Raw genomic sequence first — 19,274 nt, 5'->3', positions numbered from 1 at the left:
CCCCGGGCCTCGCTCCCCAGCCCTGAGCCCACGCAGACGGCGCCCCATGCCTGCTTCCCTCCCACCGGTCTGCCCACCTGTGACGGCTACGGCTCCCGGTGGCCACGCCCACGGCCCCTCCGGACCAGGCCCACCTCCTCCTCCTCCTCTCCAGAGCCCAAGCCCGTGGGCCTCGCCCGCCGTGCCCCTGCTCACCCTGCTCGCCCACCAAGGCCATCAGCAGGCGCTGCTCCTCCTCGCTGGGCTTGCTCAGGGAGATACGCCAGCCCCCGTGGCGGCCGCGGCCGTGGCGGGACAGCACCCCCTCCAGCAGGGCCAGCAGCTGCAGCCCCCGGTGCTGCCGGAACACCTCCTATGACGGCAGAGAGAAGGCCCCGCGCTCGGTGAGGGGTGGTGCCCCCCGACTGGGCAAGGCCAGCGGGCTGCCCGGAGGGGCTGCTCAGGGCACTCTGGGGACCCCAGAGGGAGGCTGCGAGCCTGGCCTCAGGGCAGGGCTCTGGTCCCTGCAGGTGTCCAGATGCCCCCTCCTGCCCTGGCCCCTCGCCACGAGGGAGGGCACGGGGCTACTCACAGGTGAGCCGGGGGACAGGTGCACCCACGTGGGGCTGAGTGTCCAGATGTGTCATGTGAGGGATGAATACGGGGGGACAAGAGAGTGCGCACCAATAAGGCCACCAAACTCGGAGGAGAGGCAGCAGGCAGCCTCCCAAGCTGCCCTCCGCCGGTCACTGGAGAGATGGGGCCTAAGCTTGGGGAGTCAAGAAAGACGTGCGCATCCTCGCAGAGCGCAGCAGGGACGAGAACGCACAGAGATGGCCACAAGGGGAGAGCCCAGGCAAGCAGGCCAGGGAGCAGGAGGAGGGAGAAAGGAGACGTCCTTCCCATGTGACACCCTTGTACTGCTTCTGACGCAACTTCAAATCAAAAACAAGAGGCTGGCACCAAACAGGAACACAGCGTGTGGCAGGAACCGTGCTTCTGCTCCCTGCGCCTCACTGTCCCCACCTGGCCCATCTGGGAAGGGACCCTCCTCTGGCCTGGTGCTGCTCCCACCCCCTCCACCCCCGGGCCCTCTCCAGCAGCCCCCTCCCTCATGTACTTGGGCAGTCCCCCCTCCCCCACCCCCTGCTCCTGCCTCCAACACCCCCAGTTGCTCAGCACTCTCTCCCGAGCGCCCAGCCAAGGAGCCGCGAGCCAGGGCTGCCCGTGAGGCACAGGTGTCGCTCTGGGCCACCCTTGCAGGACCCCGACACTCCTGGTCTCCTTTCTGCTAGAGCCCAAGCTAAGGAGCATGGCTGTCACGCCACCAAAGCAATAAAGTCCCTGTTGCCAAGGCAAGTGCCGCGCACAGGCTTTCACTAGCGTTAGACTCGCCAGCCCGACAGAAGCCAGCTCAGCTCCGCACCTGGGAGAAGGCTGGTACCTGGAGACAGCCGAGCGAGTGGCTTGGGGAGCCCCCGTTCCTGAAACGGCTGCTACTGTCCACGTACGTGTGCGCGCGTGTGTGTGCACGTGCAGGGGAGGGGCGCCCGTGTCTCCTGAGGCAGTGCCTCCCCCTGTGGGGCCGCAGCCTGTGCTGCGCCACCTGCACACGCCCCACATTTTCGGGGTGCAGATGCCTGCCTGGCTTAAGCCCTAGACCCACAAGGTCAGTTCTGGGAGGGTCTGATGACTGTGTATTTCGTTCATTTACTCTGTTGATAGGAACAGACTATCAGAGGCCTGAGGGAAAAGCTCTGGCTTTGGAATCAAACATGGACTCAAATCTTGCTTCTGGCATTTATCAGCTCTGTGACCTTTAGCAAAGTACTGTACCTCTCTAAGCCTCAGTGTCCCAGTCTAAAAATGTGGGCATTGGGGCTTCCTAGGTAGCACAGTGGTTAAGAATCCGCCTGCCAATGCAGAGGACACGGGTTCAATCCCTGCTTTAGGAAGATCCCACATGCCGTGGAGCAACTAAGCTCCTGCACCCAAAAAAATAAAAATAAAAAATAAATAAATAAATAAAACTGTGGGCATCGGTCCTAAAACTGTGGGCTTACTGTGAGGACTGAAAATACTTATTCAGGGACGTCCCTGGTGGTCCAGTGGTTGAGAATCTGCCTTCCAATGCCAGGGACACGGGTTCGATCCCCGGTCGAGGAACTAAGATCACACATGCCACAGAGCAACTAAGCCTGCGCCACAACGGCTGAGCCCCTGTGCCTCAACTAGAACGTCCGTATGCCACACACTACAGAGCCCGCGTGCCACAAAGAAGAGCCTGTACGCCACAACTAAGATCCTGTGTGCTGCAACTAAGACCTGACACAGCCAAAAAATGATTATACAAATAAATTTTTAAAAAAGTACTTAATCATAGCTGCTGGGACAACTGGATATCCCAGCAGAAAAGAAAAAACATACCTGGACTCGTACTTCACACCATACACCAAAGTCAATTTCAGATGCATTTCAGATCTAAAGCTTTTCGAAGTAAGCATAGCCTTGGAGTAGGTAAATATTTCTAAATTGGACCCAAATCCACTAACCATGAATGAAAAAATTGGTAAGTTGGATTATTTCATGATGAAGTTTAAAAAAATGAAGAACTTCCATTTATCAGAGGGTACTACGAAGAGGGTGAAAAGGCAACCCACAGAGTAGGAGAAGACTTTTACAATACATCTACCCGACAGAGATTCCTACCAAGGACACACGAATAATTTCCAGACATCAATACACAGAAAGTCAGCCCAGTCGATCCACAAGCAAAAGATGTGATGAGGCACTTAACAAAAAGAGGCCAACACACACATGAACCATTGTTCAACTCTCTTAGTCATCAGGGAAATGCAAAGAAAGCCACAAAGCGATGCCACCACACCACACACCTTGCAAAATGGTGAAAACGAAAACCACCACCCATGGCTGGCAGACATGGCCGCCCCAGAGCACCCAGGCGCTGCCACAGAGTAACAGGCACAAGGTCACTGCGGAAAGTCACTGGACAGTATCCAGGAAGGTGAACGTGTGCGTACACGCTGACCCCGCGGCGTCACCCGTCGGAACGGGCCTGGGCGCCCGCCCACCGGCCCAAGGGCAGGTCCCAGATCCTCCGGAGCAGCAAACCCACAGCAGCCTGAAACGCCGTCACCAGGCGCAGGGGTAAGCGGAGAACGAAGGTGAACACGCAGCCGCACAGGTGCATCTCGAACGCAGGACGTCGACGCACGACAGGCCAGACACAGACGATCACCCACTCAGTGCTGCCACTTACGTAAAGTTCAAAGGCAGCAAAGTGACTCTGTGGCGTGACACGTCAGTAAGACGGTTCCCGTGAGGACACAGCGTCTGGAAGGGAGAGTGAGCAGGCCTCAGGGGCTGCCATGTTCTGTGTCCTGATATGACAGCCCACTGCGCTGCACGCACTGGACCCGTGCACTTCCCTGGCTGTATATCGTGAGGCATGAGGACACCCCCAAGCGCAGCACACTGGGGGTGCGCCCTCTCTTCCCTGCCGACTCCTGGGCAGGTGACCCTCCCCGCACATCACACTGTCTGTCCCAGTGCAGGGACCCCCGCGCCTCTGCTACTGTCCAGGCCCTGAGGGTACGTGCAGCTCCTCCGAGTGACTGTAGGGAGGGATGTGAAATGGTGCTGCTGCTGCAGGAAACAGTACGGCACTTTCTCAAAAGATTAAAATTAAGATCACCAGATGATCTGGGAATCCCCCTTCTGTGTACACACCACAAGAACTGAAAGCAGAGTGTGAAAGAGATGTCTGTATGCCGAGGTCACAGCAGGACTATTCACAACAGCCTAAACGTGTCCGTTGGCGACTGAACACATCAACAAGATGCGGCCCCTCCACGCGGTGAAGCGTTGCTCAGCCTTAAAGAGGAAGGAAACTCTGACACCTGCTACAGCCGGGCAAACCATGAGGACACTGCGCTCAGTGAAACAAGCCAGTCACAGAAAGACAAATCCTGTGTGAGCCACAGTTGGACTCAGGGACAGAAAGCAGAAGGTGGCTGAGAGGGGGAGAGGGAGCTGTTTCACGAGGACAGAGTTTCAGCGTTCGTGAGATGAGAAGGTTCTGAGATCTGCTGCGCAATCACGTGAACGCACGTAACACAGCTGTGCACTTAAAAATGGCAAAGACAATAAACCTTATCTTAGAGTTTTTACCACAATTAAAAAAACCCACCGTAAGAAAGAATAATGACTAATTAGGTGGATGTCAAATATTAAAAGAGAATAACAAACAAGACAAAAGCAGGGAAGGCAGAACCAGAGCATTTTAATTTCTGTGTTGTTTGGGAAGAGAAAAGAGAGACATTAACTTCAGACTTCACTGTTCAAGTGCGTGCACCCCAACCACCAGGTCTCCAGTCCCCATGTGGTGGTCTCAAAGCACTGTGTCCCCAGGAGAGGCCTGCGGGCTCCCTGGAGAAAGCTGACTCCGTGTCCAGGGAAAGGAACGTACAAGAAGAGCCTGGAATACCCTCGTGCACAGAAAGCAGGGAAAAACTACCAAGCACTAAAGGCTGGTCAAAAGGACTCAGAAGCCAACTCAAAGAGGCTTTCACTGGCCGAAGATGGGGCTGTAGACAAAGCAGCTCATTGCACGCCGTCTAGTTCCACGAGGATCCGGTCTCGCCCACAAGCACGCTGGGAAAGGCATGCAGGACACGGCACTCTGTTGCAGGACAGACGGGCCCTGCGGCGTGAAAGCGCACCCTAAAGGAGAAGGGCACTGAGCCCAGCCTCCTGCACTGCCCCCCGCACAGAAGAGCACTCAAATCACTAGCTGAACGCCTGGTCCTCAAGCCAGCAGTGACCTCTCCCGGGGGTCTCGGCCACAAGCATCCCCTTCACCGAAATTCATGTGTCCTGGCCGTCCCCCACCTCTCGGAGCAGCTCCTCAGAGCCACCTGAGAGGCTGCCTCCCAGGCCACGTCCTCAGTCAGACACTGAATACACTCGACTCACAGCCCTCACGTCGTGTGCTTTTTCCAGCTGACAGTGTTTGCACATCAATGAGACTAATAACTGCCCCGGATCAAAACACATCAATGATGTTAAAACTGCTCACTTTATAAAGACGCTGGGAAAACGGGAGCACCTCACTGGTCACTTCTGGATTAACTACGCGCATGTACTTCACTTTTCCCCCAAACCCACTAAACAAGAATGAAGATTTCTTTTTTAAGGTCTAAAACCACAAAGACGAAACCACAACAGAACAGCAGAGGTGACGAGAGCCACAGCACGTGGGCACCGGAAGCGGATGGGTGAGTTCGTTTCCCGATTCAGCAGGCCCCAAAGAGCCGAGGAGCAGCCAGACTGACTCGCGCAGCTCCCCGAGGCATGGACCAGCACTGGCCACCTCTGGGGGAGGGCGGGCGCAGCGCCAGCGCAGGGACCACGGCGAGAGCCGCTCAGCCAGCACCAGATCCCCAGGCCCCGACACCGCACCGCTGACAAACAGCCCTTCTCCCTGCAGAGGACGGGAAGCTTATTCTCTAATGACGGTAAAACAGGGTCTCCAGCCTTGAGGACGCCAGACCCAGCTGTGGGGGGGACTCACACTGCGAATGGGCGCAGTGAATGAGCTTACCCGTCAGGCACACGTGTCCTAACACAAACACCCAGCCCTCTCCCACCTGCTCCCACAACATGGTCCACAGCCCCATACCCTCCCAGGAGGACACATGTTCCTTTCTCCAAGAATCTAATCACCCAGGAGGAAGCACCTAAAGATACTGACATTAAAAGTTTTCAAGTGAAATGGCCCAGCCGGACCACCCTCCCAAGAAGCTAGAGTGAAGCCCACCACAGGCTCAAAGCTTCAGACCAGCGTTCACCGGCCCTCTTTAAACAGCACTGAACAAATGCCACCAGACATCTGAGGAGGATGCATGTGGAAAACTGAGACCAACACTAACAAATGGGGAGAGCAACCTGCACAGGGCAAAAACCACTCTTTGAAAAACAATTTCAATATCCTCAGAGAGACACGACATCACACCCCAAATCAAAAGAGGGCGGGGGCAAGCACAGAGCTTCGGGACTGGAAAACGTGGGGGCGCTCTCTTCTCAGGCGCTGCGGGAGCCGGCCCCCCACCCCGCCCCGCCCCGCCGGCACTCACACAGTCCACATTCTCCGCCATGTTCAGGACGATGTAGTTCTTCCCAGCCAGGTTGCTCCAGTCTTTGCAGATCACCTGTGCGGTGAAACAAGAAAGGCATCTGGGGGGAGCTGACGGAGCTCTGTGAGAAGCGAGGAGGGTGAGGCCAGGCGTGCGCGTGACAGCTGGGAAGAAGCGGACAGCCTCTGCAAGGTGACATGCCCAGGACCCGGCCATGTTCACAAACCCCGTGTCTGCAGAGAGGCGGCGGGAGCCGTGTCACGGGGCCCAGCTGCAGAGGCCGGCCCAGAGGCTTTCCGAGGCAAAGTCGTTTGTAATGTTCTGAAGGGCAGACAACGGGATGCCTGTGGGCCGGACGCACAGGCTGACCCCCTGAGACCCCTCCTTTCCTCCTGGTGCCGGGCGTGGGGGTGGGGGGGGGGTGAGCAGGACTTGTGGGGGGGGGGAGAGCAGGGGCAACCGCACACTGGTGGGGGGTGTGGCGGCAGGGCTGGCGAGAGCCCCGACAGCACCGCCCTCAGCGGCTGAACCCACAAAGACTGGGCAAGGACCCAAGCCTGCATGTCCGCGGCTGCAGCCACCCTCCGCTGGGCCGCGAGCTCTGCCTCCCGCGGTTCTGCGGGGCACCCGCCCGCTGTCCAGGGCCTCCAGGCAGCCCCCGGGCAGCTTCACTCTACCTGCGTGGAGTCCCAGGGTGTTCTGGATGGACTTTCGGAGGCCTGCCCTTCCTGGGGCTGCTGGCTGAGGGCTCCTTGCCCCGCGGGGGCAGAGGAAGGTGTCAGCTCCACGTCTCGAGGGGCCAGCGGGAAAGCGGCGGAGGCTCCCGGGTGCAGGGGGTCTTCGTCTGGCGCCCCAGCCCCCGCTGGAGCATCTGTCTGAGGAAACGAGGCCGGGGACCGCCCCTCCCCTGGCCGGCGGGCCAAGGCAGCTGCTCCCGCAGCGGCCTCCTCACTGGGCTCCCGAGGGGCCTCCAAGTCCAGCCCGCGCCCTGCAGCTGGCAGCGCCGTGCCCCCTGCCCCCCAGCCGGCCACACCCTGAGCCCCTAGGGCCACTGGACTCAGGGTGCCTGCGGGTGGGGACAAGCTTGGCTCCACGCTGCTCCCCACCTCCACACCCGAGGAGGCCTGGTCCCCAGACTCTTCATGCCGGGGTTCGGGGGCCCCTGGGGCCTCACTGCTGCTGGTGGGAGGAGCGCCGTGGACCTGACGGTGGGCTTCTTCTTGGGATCTGGTCACAGGCAGCAGCTGCTCCTCTTCTTCCTCCTCTTCCTCTCCCTCCTCCTTCTCCCTCTCCTCCTCCTCCTCGTCTTCCTCCTCTCCGGGGATGGCGTGCCAGGGTGGCTCCACCAGGCTCGTCTTGGGCAGGGCAGACGGGAGGCTCGAGCCCTCCTGACTCTGGCCAGTGTCCTCTATACGACCCGCCTTCTCAGTCAGGTCCGGAAAACCGTAATCTATGGACAGAGATGGAGAGCTCATGCACGAGTTTCCTCACTCCAATTTGCTGAGCATGTGCTGAGCGGACGATAAAAAGAACCACGAGACCCTCAGGGGATGGGAGGGAGGCTGGAGGCTGGTCGTGTGGGAACAGAGCGGGAAACAGGCTGGACTGGGGGGCACGGACTGCGGGGACAAGGGCCAGGCTGGTCCTCACTTCCTTCATGGGAATAAAACAACACAAATTTGCCACTCAAGGCCCACCAGCAGGGCAAGGTCGGAAGCCTGCATGCTGCTCGAAGGCGGCCGGCTAACAGCTGGCACACAGCACCTCTGTGTTCCTTGTCCGGGCTCTCCCCCGACAACTCTTTCACGACCCGTCGCTCCTTTTCTAATGGGCTGGGGTGGGAGCCTTCCAGGGGAAGCCCCCCAGTGACGTCTGAGACTCCTCTGATCACAGACGATGCCTGCTGTCCCTAACTGGCGCTCTTATTCTGTAAGTCAGGCCCCAAATGGGAAATGAAAGATGCCAGGAGAGCGGAGAGGGGCTCAGGCTGAGCCCACCTGGAGTCTGGAGCCTTCCAGCACTCATGGGGCCACTGCCAGCAGGGGGACGGGAGCTTCCTCTCCCTGCCATCCCTGGGAGGACACTCTGAAGCAGAGAAAGGAGTCCTCCTGGAGACCAGGGCATCTGGCTTCTCAACGCACCCCAGGCACGTCAAAAGCACAGACCACTTTTGTTGGAAATTCATTCAAAATATTAGAATCTATATCTAGGCAGCAATGTCATTGGCTGCCATTTTGTTTCAAAATAATACACATCAAAGACAGCTCTGAAACACTACGCAGAACGGAGAGGGCTGGGAAAGGTCTGTGGGGGTGACAGCTGCTCATTCTCCTCCTCCTCCCAGATTTCTGTCAAATGACAGAATTATTTTTTCACTGTCAAAACGAAAGTCTAAAAAATTTACATAAATTTCTGGCAACATGGAAAGCAGATGAGATCATGGGGTCAGATAATCCCTGGGCCAAGATAAACACAGGAAAAGTTAGCAGTGGAGGAGGGGCTCTCTTTCCAACAGAATGAAGGAGCAAGAAGCGCTGCGGAGTCAGCAAGGACACACAACAGAAAACTCAGGGAACACAAGGTAATTCTTAAAATCCTAATGAACAGTCTCAGAAAGACCCAAAGATATTGCACTGCATCCCTAAAATAAGAACAAGCTAATAAGAAAATCAAGTAATCTTTAAAAAAGAGAAGGTCTTGGAAACAAACTCAATTGTTTAAATGTGAAAACTCGATAGAACAGCTGGAAGAAAAGTCAAGGAAAAGTCATCAGAGCAAAAACAAAAGGAAAGAGAAGCTAAGAGATACAGGTGATCAATGTACGAAGTCTAGTTTCTAGCTAATAAGATTTTCAAAAAGATAAAACAAAATGGAGAGAATAAACAGCCAAAGTTCCCAGGCCTCACAGTATGAGTCTTCATGTTGGAAGGGCACATGAACAAGGTGAATGATAAAAGACTCACACCTAGCCTCATTCTCATGACATTTCAGGTCTCAGAGAACAAACGGGTTACCAACAAAGGAATAAGAAACAGATTATCAAATTATCATTAAGCTTCTAATTAATAACACTAGATTGCAGGAGGGAAGAATGTGTTCAAAATTCTGAGGGAAGCTTATTTTGAACACGGAATTTTATACCCAACTAAACTATCATTCAAATGTGAGTCTAAAATAAAGACATTTTCATATATGCAAGGACTTAAAGGTTTTATTATCCACAGATTCTGAGAGAATGACTTAAGGTGGTTCACCAAAAAATCCAAAAAGACATGGGAAATCAAGAAACATAAGAGAAATGTCATGAAAATAAATCTTAGGAGAGAATCTGTGCAGCAGGCCTAGAGAGCAATCATTCAAATTACAAAAAGGATCCAGGGGGCTCTGAGAATTATTACTTTCATAAGAAAAAGAAGCTGAATGATCACTGAAAGCCCACTGTAACATTTAAATGAGTTATTAAAAGAGTCCACCCACCCCACCTTTGTTACTCAGACTCTTTAGGGCAGCAGAGATTTTGTAACTTAAGATCTTCCCCTTCCTCCACTCCTGTGCACACACTGCAGGGAAGGTGACCTGTTTCCCACAAACAGCAGCTGGGGTGATGCCTGCTGGTGGGACAGCGACCACAGAACTGCCAAGGAAACCCACACCAGCCCCTAAAAACGAGCAGTCTAGTACCACCTTACAAACATGGAAGAATAGTCATGATTCGCAGGACATCTGAGGAAAGCCAGGCTCAGGAAGAAGCACTGAGGGTGAGAAAGCAAAGCAACTGGCCTCTGAGAGAAGGGCTAGTTAACAAAGGAGCCCTTTGAAGAATCGACTATTAACATCTTCTGAGATTCAAGAGACAATTATACCCATAAAACAAGTATCAAGAAGAATAAAAGTGTTTTACTTCAAAACAAGTAAGAACTTTTTAACAGACCTGTTTAAAACTGAACTGCAAAATAAAAACATGGCTGAAATGGGCCGGCTGACCACCTGGCAGAAACTTGCGGAGCAGAATGTCAGATGGGTGCTTGGGCAATAAAACACACAAAACCCCTTACAATCATGGGATTTCGTTCCTAGAGGACCAACCTGACAGCTACACAGGAGCATCAGCTGAAGGAGGGGATGAAGGAAAGCAGAGAAGAGTTAGGGGTTTGTCACAGTGGTTCAGGAGATAAATGGAGGAGACAAGAGTGGAAATGACAAGAGAGGATGCAGGAGACAGCCCTGCGGCAGAGGTGGCTGGCTAACAGGAGCAAGTCAGCCATGCCACCAACAGCAATGGTGAAATCCAGAAGGAAAGGGCACTGGAAACCCTCAAGAAGCACTGGAAACAGCCAGCAGCTCACAAAGCCTGGACCATGGCGGGTCAGCAAGGCACTGACCTGCAGAGTCCCACTGGGGCGGGACAGTCCCCAAGGGGCGAGTCGACCAGACAACCCCTCTGCTCACTCTGATGCTGACATGCCAAGCACAGGTGTCACAGCAGTCAGCTATTGGTGACATGATTTGGGAGCCAAAAGGCTTGCCACCAACTTGCTTGTCCGAGCAGTGGTAAACTGCTTGGCTGCCCTGGGCCTTAGCTTTTCCAGTGACAAACGAGGATGCCCATACCTACCATCTCTAAGGTTCTTTCTAGCACGGACAGTCTGAGCTTTGGAGACCGTTTTATAAATGTGTCTTATACAAATAGCATTAAAAACAACTCCTCTACTGTCCTGAGTAAGAATAAAACAGGACTCACGAGGTTACACGCTCCTCTGGACAAGATTTTCGCCATCTCTGTGTTCCCAGTACCTAACGCAGAGCCTGGCAGAATGCACAGAGAGCAAGCCCTGCTGGCTGAGCTCCTGACTCCCACCTTTCATCAGCTGCACCCAGGGCGTCCCCCCAGGGAGAGAACAGGGCCTCCAACCACAACACACAGTCTCCTTCACAACCTGTGTCAGCTCTCTCCCCTGCCAAATGTGACCACTTTCAGGCCACCTGCCCAGGACTCGTCATTTCTGCACTTCTTTCTCAGTGAGTTCACTGTTTCTGAAGACTTCATCTACTGTCTCAATGCTAAAGGCTCTCAAACTGACACCTCCCACCAAGCCTCTACCCCTTCTAACCTCTCGTCTCTGGTGACTTGACAAATCACTAATGGATGCTCACTGGTCCTTGGAATCAGCAGAATTTTCTTTTCCTACTTCTTCACCACCTTTCGGCATCCAAAATTATTCCTTTCCCTTTTATTGTGTGATTTCAGTTTCACTGTATGGCCTAGGACACAGTACCTAACCTTCATATGTCTCCTTTTCCTTCACTACAAACAAATAGTACACAGCACACAGGGCTGTGGTCTGGATTCAGTGAGATGAACCTGAGCACCACTGACAGTACAAACACTCCATTAACTTCAGCTCTTCCTCTACCTCCTCCTCCTCCACTATCAACTTTAAAGGAAGGCTAGATCGCATCTTGGGTTACAAATCAAGCCTTGGTAAATTTAAGAAAATTGAAATTGTATCAAACATCTTTTCTGCCCACAACAGCTATGAGATTAGAAATCAATTACAGGAAAAAAAATGTAAAAAACACAAATACACGGAGGCTGAACAGTGTGCTACTAAACAGTGAAGAGATCACTGAAGAAATCAAAGAGGAAAGAAAAAATACATAGAAACAAATGACAATGAAAACACGATGACCCAAAACCTATGGGACACAGCAAAAGCAGTTCTAAGAGGAAAGTTTATAGCAAATCAATCTCACCTCAAGAAACAAGAAAAATCTCAAACCACCTAACGTTACACCTAAAACAACTAGAGAAAGAACAAAGAAAACCCAAAGTCAACAGAAGGAAATAAATCATAAAGATCAGAGCAGAAATAAATAAAATAGATATGAAGAAAACAATACCAAAGGTCAATGAAACTAAAAGTTGGTTCTTCGAGAAGATAAACAAAATTGATAAACCTTTAGCCAGACTCATCAAGAAAAAAAGGGAGAGGATGCATATCAATAAAATTAGAAATGAAACAGGAGAAATCACAACTGAAACCACAGAAATACAAAGTTTCACAAGAGACTGCTACAAGTGACTATATGCCAATAAAATGGACAACCTCGAAGAAATGGACAAATTCCTGGAAAGGTACAATTTTCTAAGGAAGAATTAGAAAATATAAACAGACCAATCACAAGTAATGAAATTGAAACTGTAACTAAAAATCTTCCAACAAACAAAAGTCTAGGACCAGATAGCTTCACAGGCGAATTCTATCAAACATTTAGAGAAGAGCTAATACCCATCCTTCTGAAACTTTTCCAAAAAATTGCAGAAGGAACACTCCCAAACTCATTCTACGAGGCCATCATCACCCTGATACCAAAATCAGACAATGAATCACAAAAAAAGAAAATTACAGACCAATATCACTGATGAATATAGATGCAAAAATCCTCAACAAAATCCTAGCAAACAGAATCCACCAACACATTAAAAGGATCACACACCATGATCAAGTGGGGTTTATCCCAGGGATGCAAGGATTCTTCAATATACACAAATCAATGTGATACACCACATTAACAAATTGAAGAATAAAAACCATATGACCATCTCAATAGATGCAGAAAAAGCTTTTGACAAAATTCAACACCCATTTATGATAAAAACTCTCCAGAAAATGGGCATAGAGGGAACCTACCTAAAACATAATAAAGGCCATAGATGACAAACCCACAGCAAACATCATTCTCAAGGGTGGAAAACTAAAAGCATTTCCACTAAGATCAGGAACAAGACAAGGATGTCCACTCTCTCCACTATTATTCAACATAGTTTCAGAAGTCCTTGCCACACCAGAGAAGAAAAGGAAATAAAAGGAATCCAAATTGGAAAAGAAGTAGAACTGTCACTATTTGCAGATGACATGATACTGTACACAGAAAATCCTGAAGATGCTACCAGAAAACTACTAGAGGTCATCAATGAATTTGGTAAAGTTGCAGAATACGAAAGTAACACACAGAAATCTTGCATTTCTATACACTAACAACGAAAACTCGGAAAGAGAAATTAATGAAACAATCTCATTTACCATTGCAACAAAAAGAATAAAATACCTAGGAATAAACCTACCTAAGGAGGCAACAGACTTGTACTCACAAAACTATAAAACACTGATGAAAAAAATCAGAGATGACACAAACAGATGGAGAGATACACCACACTCCTGGATTGGAAGAATTTATACTGTGAAAATGACCATACTACCCAAAGCAATCTACAGATTCAATGCAATCCAAATTAAATGGTATTTTTCACAGAACTAGAACAAAGCATTTTACAATTTGTATGGAAACACAAAAGACCCCGAATAGCCAAAGCAATCTTGAGAAAGAAAAACGGAACTGGAGGAATCAGGCTTCCTGACTTCCAACTATACTACAAAGCTACAGTAATCAAAACAGTATGGTATTGGCACAAAAAAGCAATATAGACCAATGGAACAGGATAAAAGCCCAGAGATAAACCCACACACATATGGTCACCTAATTTACGACAAAGGAGTCAAGAATATACAATGGAGGGAAGACAGCCTCTTCAATAAGTGGTGCTGGGAAAACTGGACAGCTACATGTGAAAGAATGAAATTAGAACATTATCTAACACCATGCACAAAAATAAACTCAAAATGGATTAAAGAGCTAAATGTAAGGGCAGACACTATAAGACTCTTAGAGGAAAACAGGCAGAACACTATGACATAAATCACAGCAAGATCTTTTTTGACCCACCTCCCAGAGTAATGGAAATAAAAACAAAAATAAACAAATGAGACCTAATGAAACTTAAAAGCTTTTGCACAGCAAAGGGAACCATAAACAAGATGAAAAGACAGCCCTCAGAATGGGAGAATATATTTGCAAATGAAGCAACTGACAAAGGATTAATCTCCAAAATACACAAGTAGCTCACATAACAAAGAAACAACCCAATCCAAAATGGGCGGAAGACCTAAATAGACATTTCTCCAAGGGAGACATATAGATGGCCAACAGACACATGAAAAGATGCTCAACATCACTAATCATTAGAAATACAAATCAAAACCACAATGAGGTATCACTTCACACTGGTCAGAATGGCCATCATCAAAAAATCTAGAAACCATAAATGCGGGAGCGGGTGTGGAGAAAAGGGAACCCTCCTGCACTGTTGCTGGGAATGTAACTTGATACCAGCCACTATGGAGAAAAGTATGGAGGTTCCTTACAAAACTAAAATAGAATTACCATATGACCCAGCAATCCCACTCCTGGGCATATACCCTGAGGAAACCATAATTCGAAAAGACACATGCACCCTAATGTTCACTGCAGCACTATTTACAATAGCTAGGTCATGGAAGCAACCTAAATGTCCACTGACAAATGAATGGATAAAGACGGTGTGGTACATACACGCAATGGAATATTACTCAGCTGTAAAAAGGAATGAAATTGGGACATTTGTAGAGACATGGATGGACCTAGAGATTGTCATACAGAGTGAAGTAAGTCAGAAAGAGAAAAACAAATACCGTATTCTAATGCATATATGTGGAATCTAGAAAAATGGTACTGATGAACCTAGTGACAGGGCAAGAATAAAGACACAGACCTGAGAACACGTGGGGAAGGGGAGCCTGGGACGAAGTGAGAGAGTAGCATTGACATATACACATTACCAAATGTAAAACAGATAACTAGTGGGAAACTGCTGCATAGAACAGGGAGACCAGCTCAGTGCTCTGTGACGACCTAGAGAGGTGGGATAGGGAAGGTGGGAGGGAGGCTCAAGAGGAAGGGGATATGGGGATATATATATACATGTAGCTGATTCACTCTGCTGTACAGCAGAAACTAACACAACACTGTAAAGCAATTATACTCCAATAAACATGAAAAAGAAACATTAAAGGAATGTTCATATTGTGAAATCATAATAGAAAAACACAGCAGCATTCTGGAGGTGTGCTCCACAAACGAGGAGCACAGTAAGCACCTGAGTGCTAAGTCAGGATCTATGGGGAGAGGGCCGGGTAGGAGAGGACGGACCAACTACTGACGAGTCTGCATACGATCTAAATATGGGAAATTCCTCTCACACCAGAGACGAGAATTAATGGCAGGCCCGCTGGGGGCACAGAATACAGAAGTATGACATGAGGTGACACAGGGGCGGCTGGGGAACAGACCCTTGTGGGATGAAAACAGGGGTCCCAGGGGAGTGGACAGTGGGACTGGATCCAAATGTGAATGTAGACTAATGAGCAAAGAAAGCAAGCCGTGTCCAAGAGTAACCGTGGTCTGATGAACTGAGAAAGGTATGCCATGTACGACATTCCTGCAGAAAATGCAAAACCAGACTCTCCAAATTGAGACGTATCCTACAAAAGAGCTGACCTGTCTCCTAAAAAAACACATCGAGATCATGAAAGACAGACTGAAGTCTTCCAGAACAAAAGAGACAAGACACACGAGAACTAAACACAGCACAAGACCCTGGACTGAACAGTGAACTGGAAGACATTTCTTTTTCTTTTGCTACTAAGGACGTTGCTGGGAAAGCTGGCAAACTTTGAATAAAGTTTGTAGTTATATAACAGTATTGTATCAATGTCAATTTCCTGATTTGGATCACTGTACTGCGGCTTTGTAAGAGAACGTCTTTGTTCTTAAGAAATACACACTGAAGTACTTAAGGGTTAAGGGGAATTCTGTCGGCAACTTACTGTCAAGTGGCTTAGGAAGAGCTCTGTCTATATGTCTATACACACATACAAAGAATAGCAAAGCACATATGGCAAAACATTAACAACAGTGGATCTAAGTGAAGGGTATATGGGAATTATTCTTTCAAGTTTTTTGTAAAAACACAGTTACCCACCAGAAAACAGAGAAGGCAGGGGACAGGGCAGGCAACCTGAACTAAGACTTTCACAACTCCAGGAGGAAGGAAGGCAGGTGCCACGAGACAGGTGAACAATCCCAGTGGGGAAGGAAGGGAGCATTCGTCCCACTCTGGTGTCCACAGAGGGAAACCAGGCTTCCAGGCATCAGTGACCTTGAGAGGAGTGAGAAAGCCTCAGCAGTCATCTTGCAGGCACCGGGAGTAAAACGGCAATGGAGGAAAAGCAGAGGGATGAAGATGGGGAGATTGGAAAAAGCAGGGGGAGAGGACTACCCCTCTCCCTGGGAGGAGGGGGAGGAGAGGACTATGGGGAAGAGAGGACTACATGGGGGGGGGTGAGGACTAGGGGGGAGGAGGAGGAGAGGACTGCATGGGGGGGTGGGGAGAGGACTGGGGGGGGGGGAGAAGACTAGAGGGAGGGGGAGGAGAGGACCAGAGGGAGGGGGAGGAGAGGACCAGAGGAGGGGAGGAGAGGACTGGAGGGAGGCGGAGAAGGCTGGGGGAGGGGGAGGAGAAGGTTGGGGGGAGCGGTCCCCTGACAGCCCCGTGGCCATGGTGAGTGGTGTGCCATCCTGCTTAGCACCCAAGGCTGTGCCCTCCTGTTCTACCTACTTGAGGCCCTGGAGTCAGGACCGGCAAACCCTCAGAGCTTGTCAGGGACAAACATACCCCACACCTGGACACAGGTGTGAACAAGCAGAGATGCCCAGGAGATGTGCTCGAGACAGCACAAGAGGGAGTCAGTGCCTGTCCCTGTGCCCCAGAGGGTGGTCACAGCCGGGGCACTGGAGAGACGGGAAGGGTTCCTCAAAGCCCCGGGGTGGGGGGCTCCAGCCTGGCCTCAAAGCACACATGGTCAAGGAGCGGCTATGCTGCCCGGGGCTCAGCCAGCCAGCCAGGTGCCCTCGCTGTCCCTGAGATACCAGGTGCCCACCTGGGACCTGGTCCCCGCCCCCCGTTAGGTCCCCTGCCTGAAACGCTGGGTGACAGTGTTGGGCAGCAGCGCCCCCAGGTGGCTGTGCTGGAAACAACATCCTCCCCAGAGCCCAGGGGAACGTCAGGCCCGCACATCCCAGAGCGGGGCCCTGGGGCATCAGTGGCCCACGGCCCTCCTTTCACAGACGCAGAAACGCAGCTGGGAGAGGGAGGACACTGCCCTGCGCCATGAGGCCAGACCCGCTGCAGCTGCAGAGCTGCCGACCTCAGGCTTGCATGTGGCTGAAGCCAGTCTCTCAAGACACGTTTCGGGTCAGCCAGCAGCACCAGGCCTGGCTTCAGCTGGCTGGCGGCGTCACCCCCTCAGTCCCGACCCCTTCTGCAGCTGGACTCTGGTCCCCAGCCTGGTTGATATGTAAGAGCCAAGGCCAAGCTTCAGAGTTGCGCAGGCAGGGCTGGAAGGCTGGGTGAGCGTCCCTGGGGCTCCACACAGCCACCCCTCGGGACGTGGGGCTAAAATGAAGGGCATGAGGGATGCACCACTCTGGGCCCACAGAGGCACTCTTCCCCCACTTAAGTCACCTGCAGGTCCTGCACCCCGAGCTCACCGCACAGCCAGGAACGCAGGTGTGTGCTCAGGTGTAGCAGCGGCGGGACCCCAGGTGTCCAGGGTACGGACAGCAGAGGCACCGGGGAGGTTCCCCGACGGGCCTTGTTCTTGGCTGAGGCATGACGGCATCGCTGTGAGCTATTTTAACGGCGACTCAATAAAGCAGATTTCTTATGCATCCCTACCCCAACACAAATAAACCTGCACAGCCGGCAAATGGCACAAGTATGTACGCATAAGGACAAATTATTCATTAGAGAACTTCCAGTGAAGGTCTAGAAAGATGGGCTGCAATCCTCTTCAAGAACACGTCTTGGCCTCCTTAGAGAGGCCTTTCTGTATCATTGGCTTTTTTCTCTCTCCAATTTCCTTAAACCCAACTGGGATGGTTCATTTACAACTTAAGCCCATTTCTGTTTTATCTGCTAAGTGATGAGAACCTGGGAAGCATCTTCCTCAGGAGGAAAAAACCCTATATGTTCCCTTAGGTGCCCCAATTTAGCCTTCTTTTCCTGGGGCTAAATAACTGTCATTATTCTCAACCCTTCTCGTTGTCGTTTCTCTCCTCTTGTGAAAATTCTGGATTTGCCGTCGTTTTAAGAGTGCTCATGAAATCAACGGAGCAGGCACGCCATAAATACCTGGTGAAAGACCTGTTAAAAACTGAACAAGATTCTAAGCTGGAGGCTAACTGAGGCAGTGTCTTGGAAGACTTCTAAGCTCACGCGACAGCACCTGCATTTACTACAGCATCCAGACCTCCTGGTTTTCCTCTCAATCTCACTGCGACTATGGTGCTGGCTTTCGTTCCCTCAACAGATCCTGCTGCATTTTTCCTCCTAATATCTCACCCCAGTTTTGTAGGTCTCTTCCCCATGTATGAAGGTCGCACTGGACGTTACATCTGCCTTCCAGGGTGGCCATCCTCTCACGTGACCTTCGGCCTCGGCTAAAAACAGTAATGAACTGACTCCTCTGTTTAAGACGAGGAATTAGAACAGGCATCAGGCCCAGCGGCCTCGAAGGATCACTTTAATTGTCCCTTTAGGTTAATAACAAATCACTGGAAATCGTCCCCTGAGGTCAACCTGAATAGCCATCAAAGAAATGTAAACTTAAACCAGACAGTACATCTTCTGGACTCAGCAACCCAACAACACAAGAGCGCGCTTCGGGGCCATGCTCGGCACCGGGCACGCGGGGACAGGCCCGCCTCTGCTGCTGACGGGAGCGGAAACCGGGCCACAGTCTGGAGGGGGAGCAAGAATGAAGAGCTGACCCTGTCCTCTCCCTCCCAGAAGCGCCTCTAAGGGAAAGGTGGGGGGTGCTCAGGACGATGCCCCATCAAGGGTTCTCATCAGGGCATGGCCCGGGGGCAGCCCTGCTTTCGCACGGCAGGGGCAGCCGGTCCACACTTGGGACGCCCGTTCAGCCTCGAAGTGGAGGCTGCAGTGCTGCCTGGGAAAGATGTGGGGACGTGAAATGCAAGACCTGTAGCCTTGAATTCCATTTTTCACAAAAGCATATTTTCTCTACTTTCTATGTGGGTAGAAAGTCAGTAAGAGACACACCAAAATGTGCCTGCTCCTCACCTCTGGGCTGGTGACGGGGTTATGAACGTTTGTGTTTTTCTTTTAACTTGTTGCACGTT

General features: G+C 51.1%; 1 protein-coding gene across 3 annotated transcripts in view; it reads right to left on the bottom strand.

Annotated features, from left to right (window-relative positions):
• PODXL2 (podocalyxin like 2) overlaps nucleotides 1-19,274 on the bottom strand; it is a 40,087-nt gene that overhangs the window by 9,556 nt on the left and 11,257 nt on the right. For all 3 annotated transcript variants that reach the window (XM_057705606.1, XM_057705608.1, XM_057705610.1), the window contains exons 3-5: nucleotides 6,812-7,584; nucleotides 6,135-6,209; nucleotides 196-352 (exon numbers count right to left, since the gene is read on the bottom strand). In XM_057705606.1, coding sequence (XP_057561589.1) covers nucleotides 196-352; nucleotides 6,135-6,209; nucleotides 6,812-7,584 — 1,005 coding nt within the window. The remainder of the gene's footprint in view (nucleotides 1-195; nucleotides 353-6,134; nucleotides 6,210-6,811; nucleotides 7,585-19,274) is intronic.

Source organism: Hippopotamus amphibius, chromosome 13 (assembly GCF_030028045.1).
Source record: "Hippopotamus amphibius kiboko isolate mHipAmp2 chromosome 13, mHipAmp2.hap2, whole genome shotgun sequence".
Taxonomy (NCBI): Eukaryota; Metazoa; Chordata; class Mammalia; order Artiodactyla; family Hippopotamidae; genus Hippopotamus; species Hippopotamus amphibius.
Note: the sequence above shows the minus strand (reverse complement) of the source record. Positions and strands in the feature narration are given on the sequence as shown.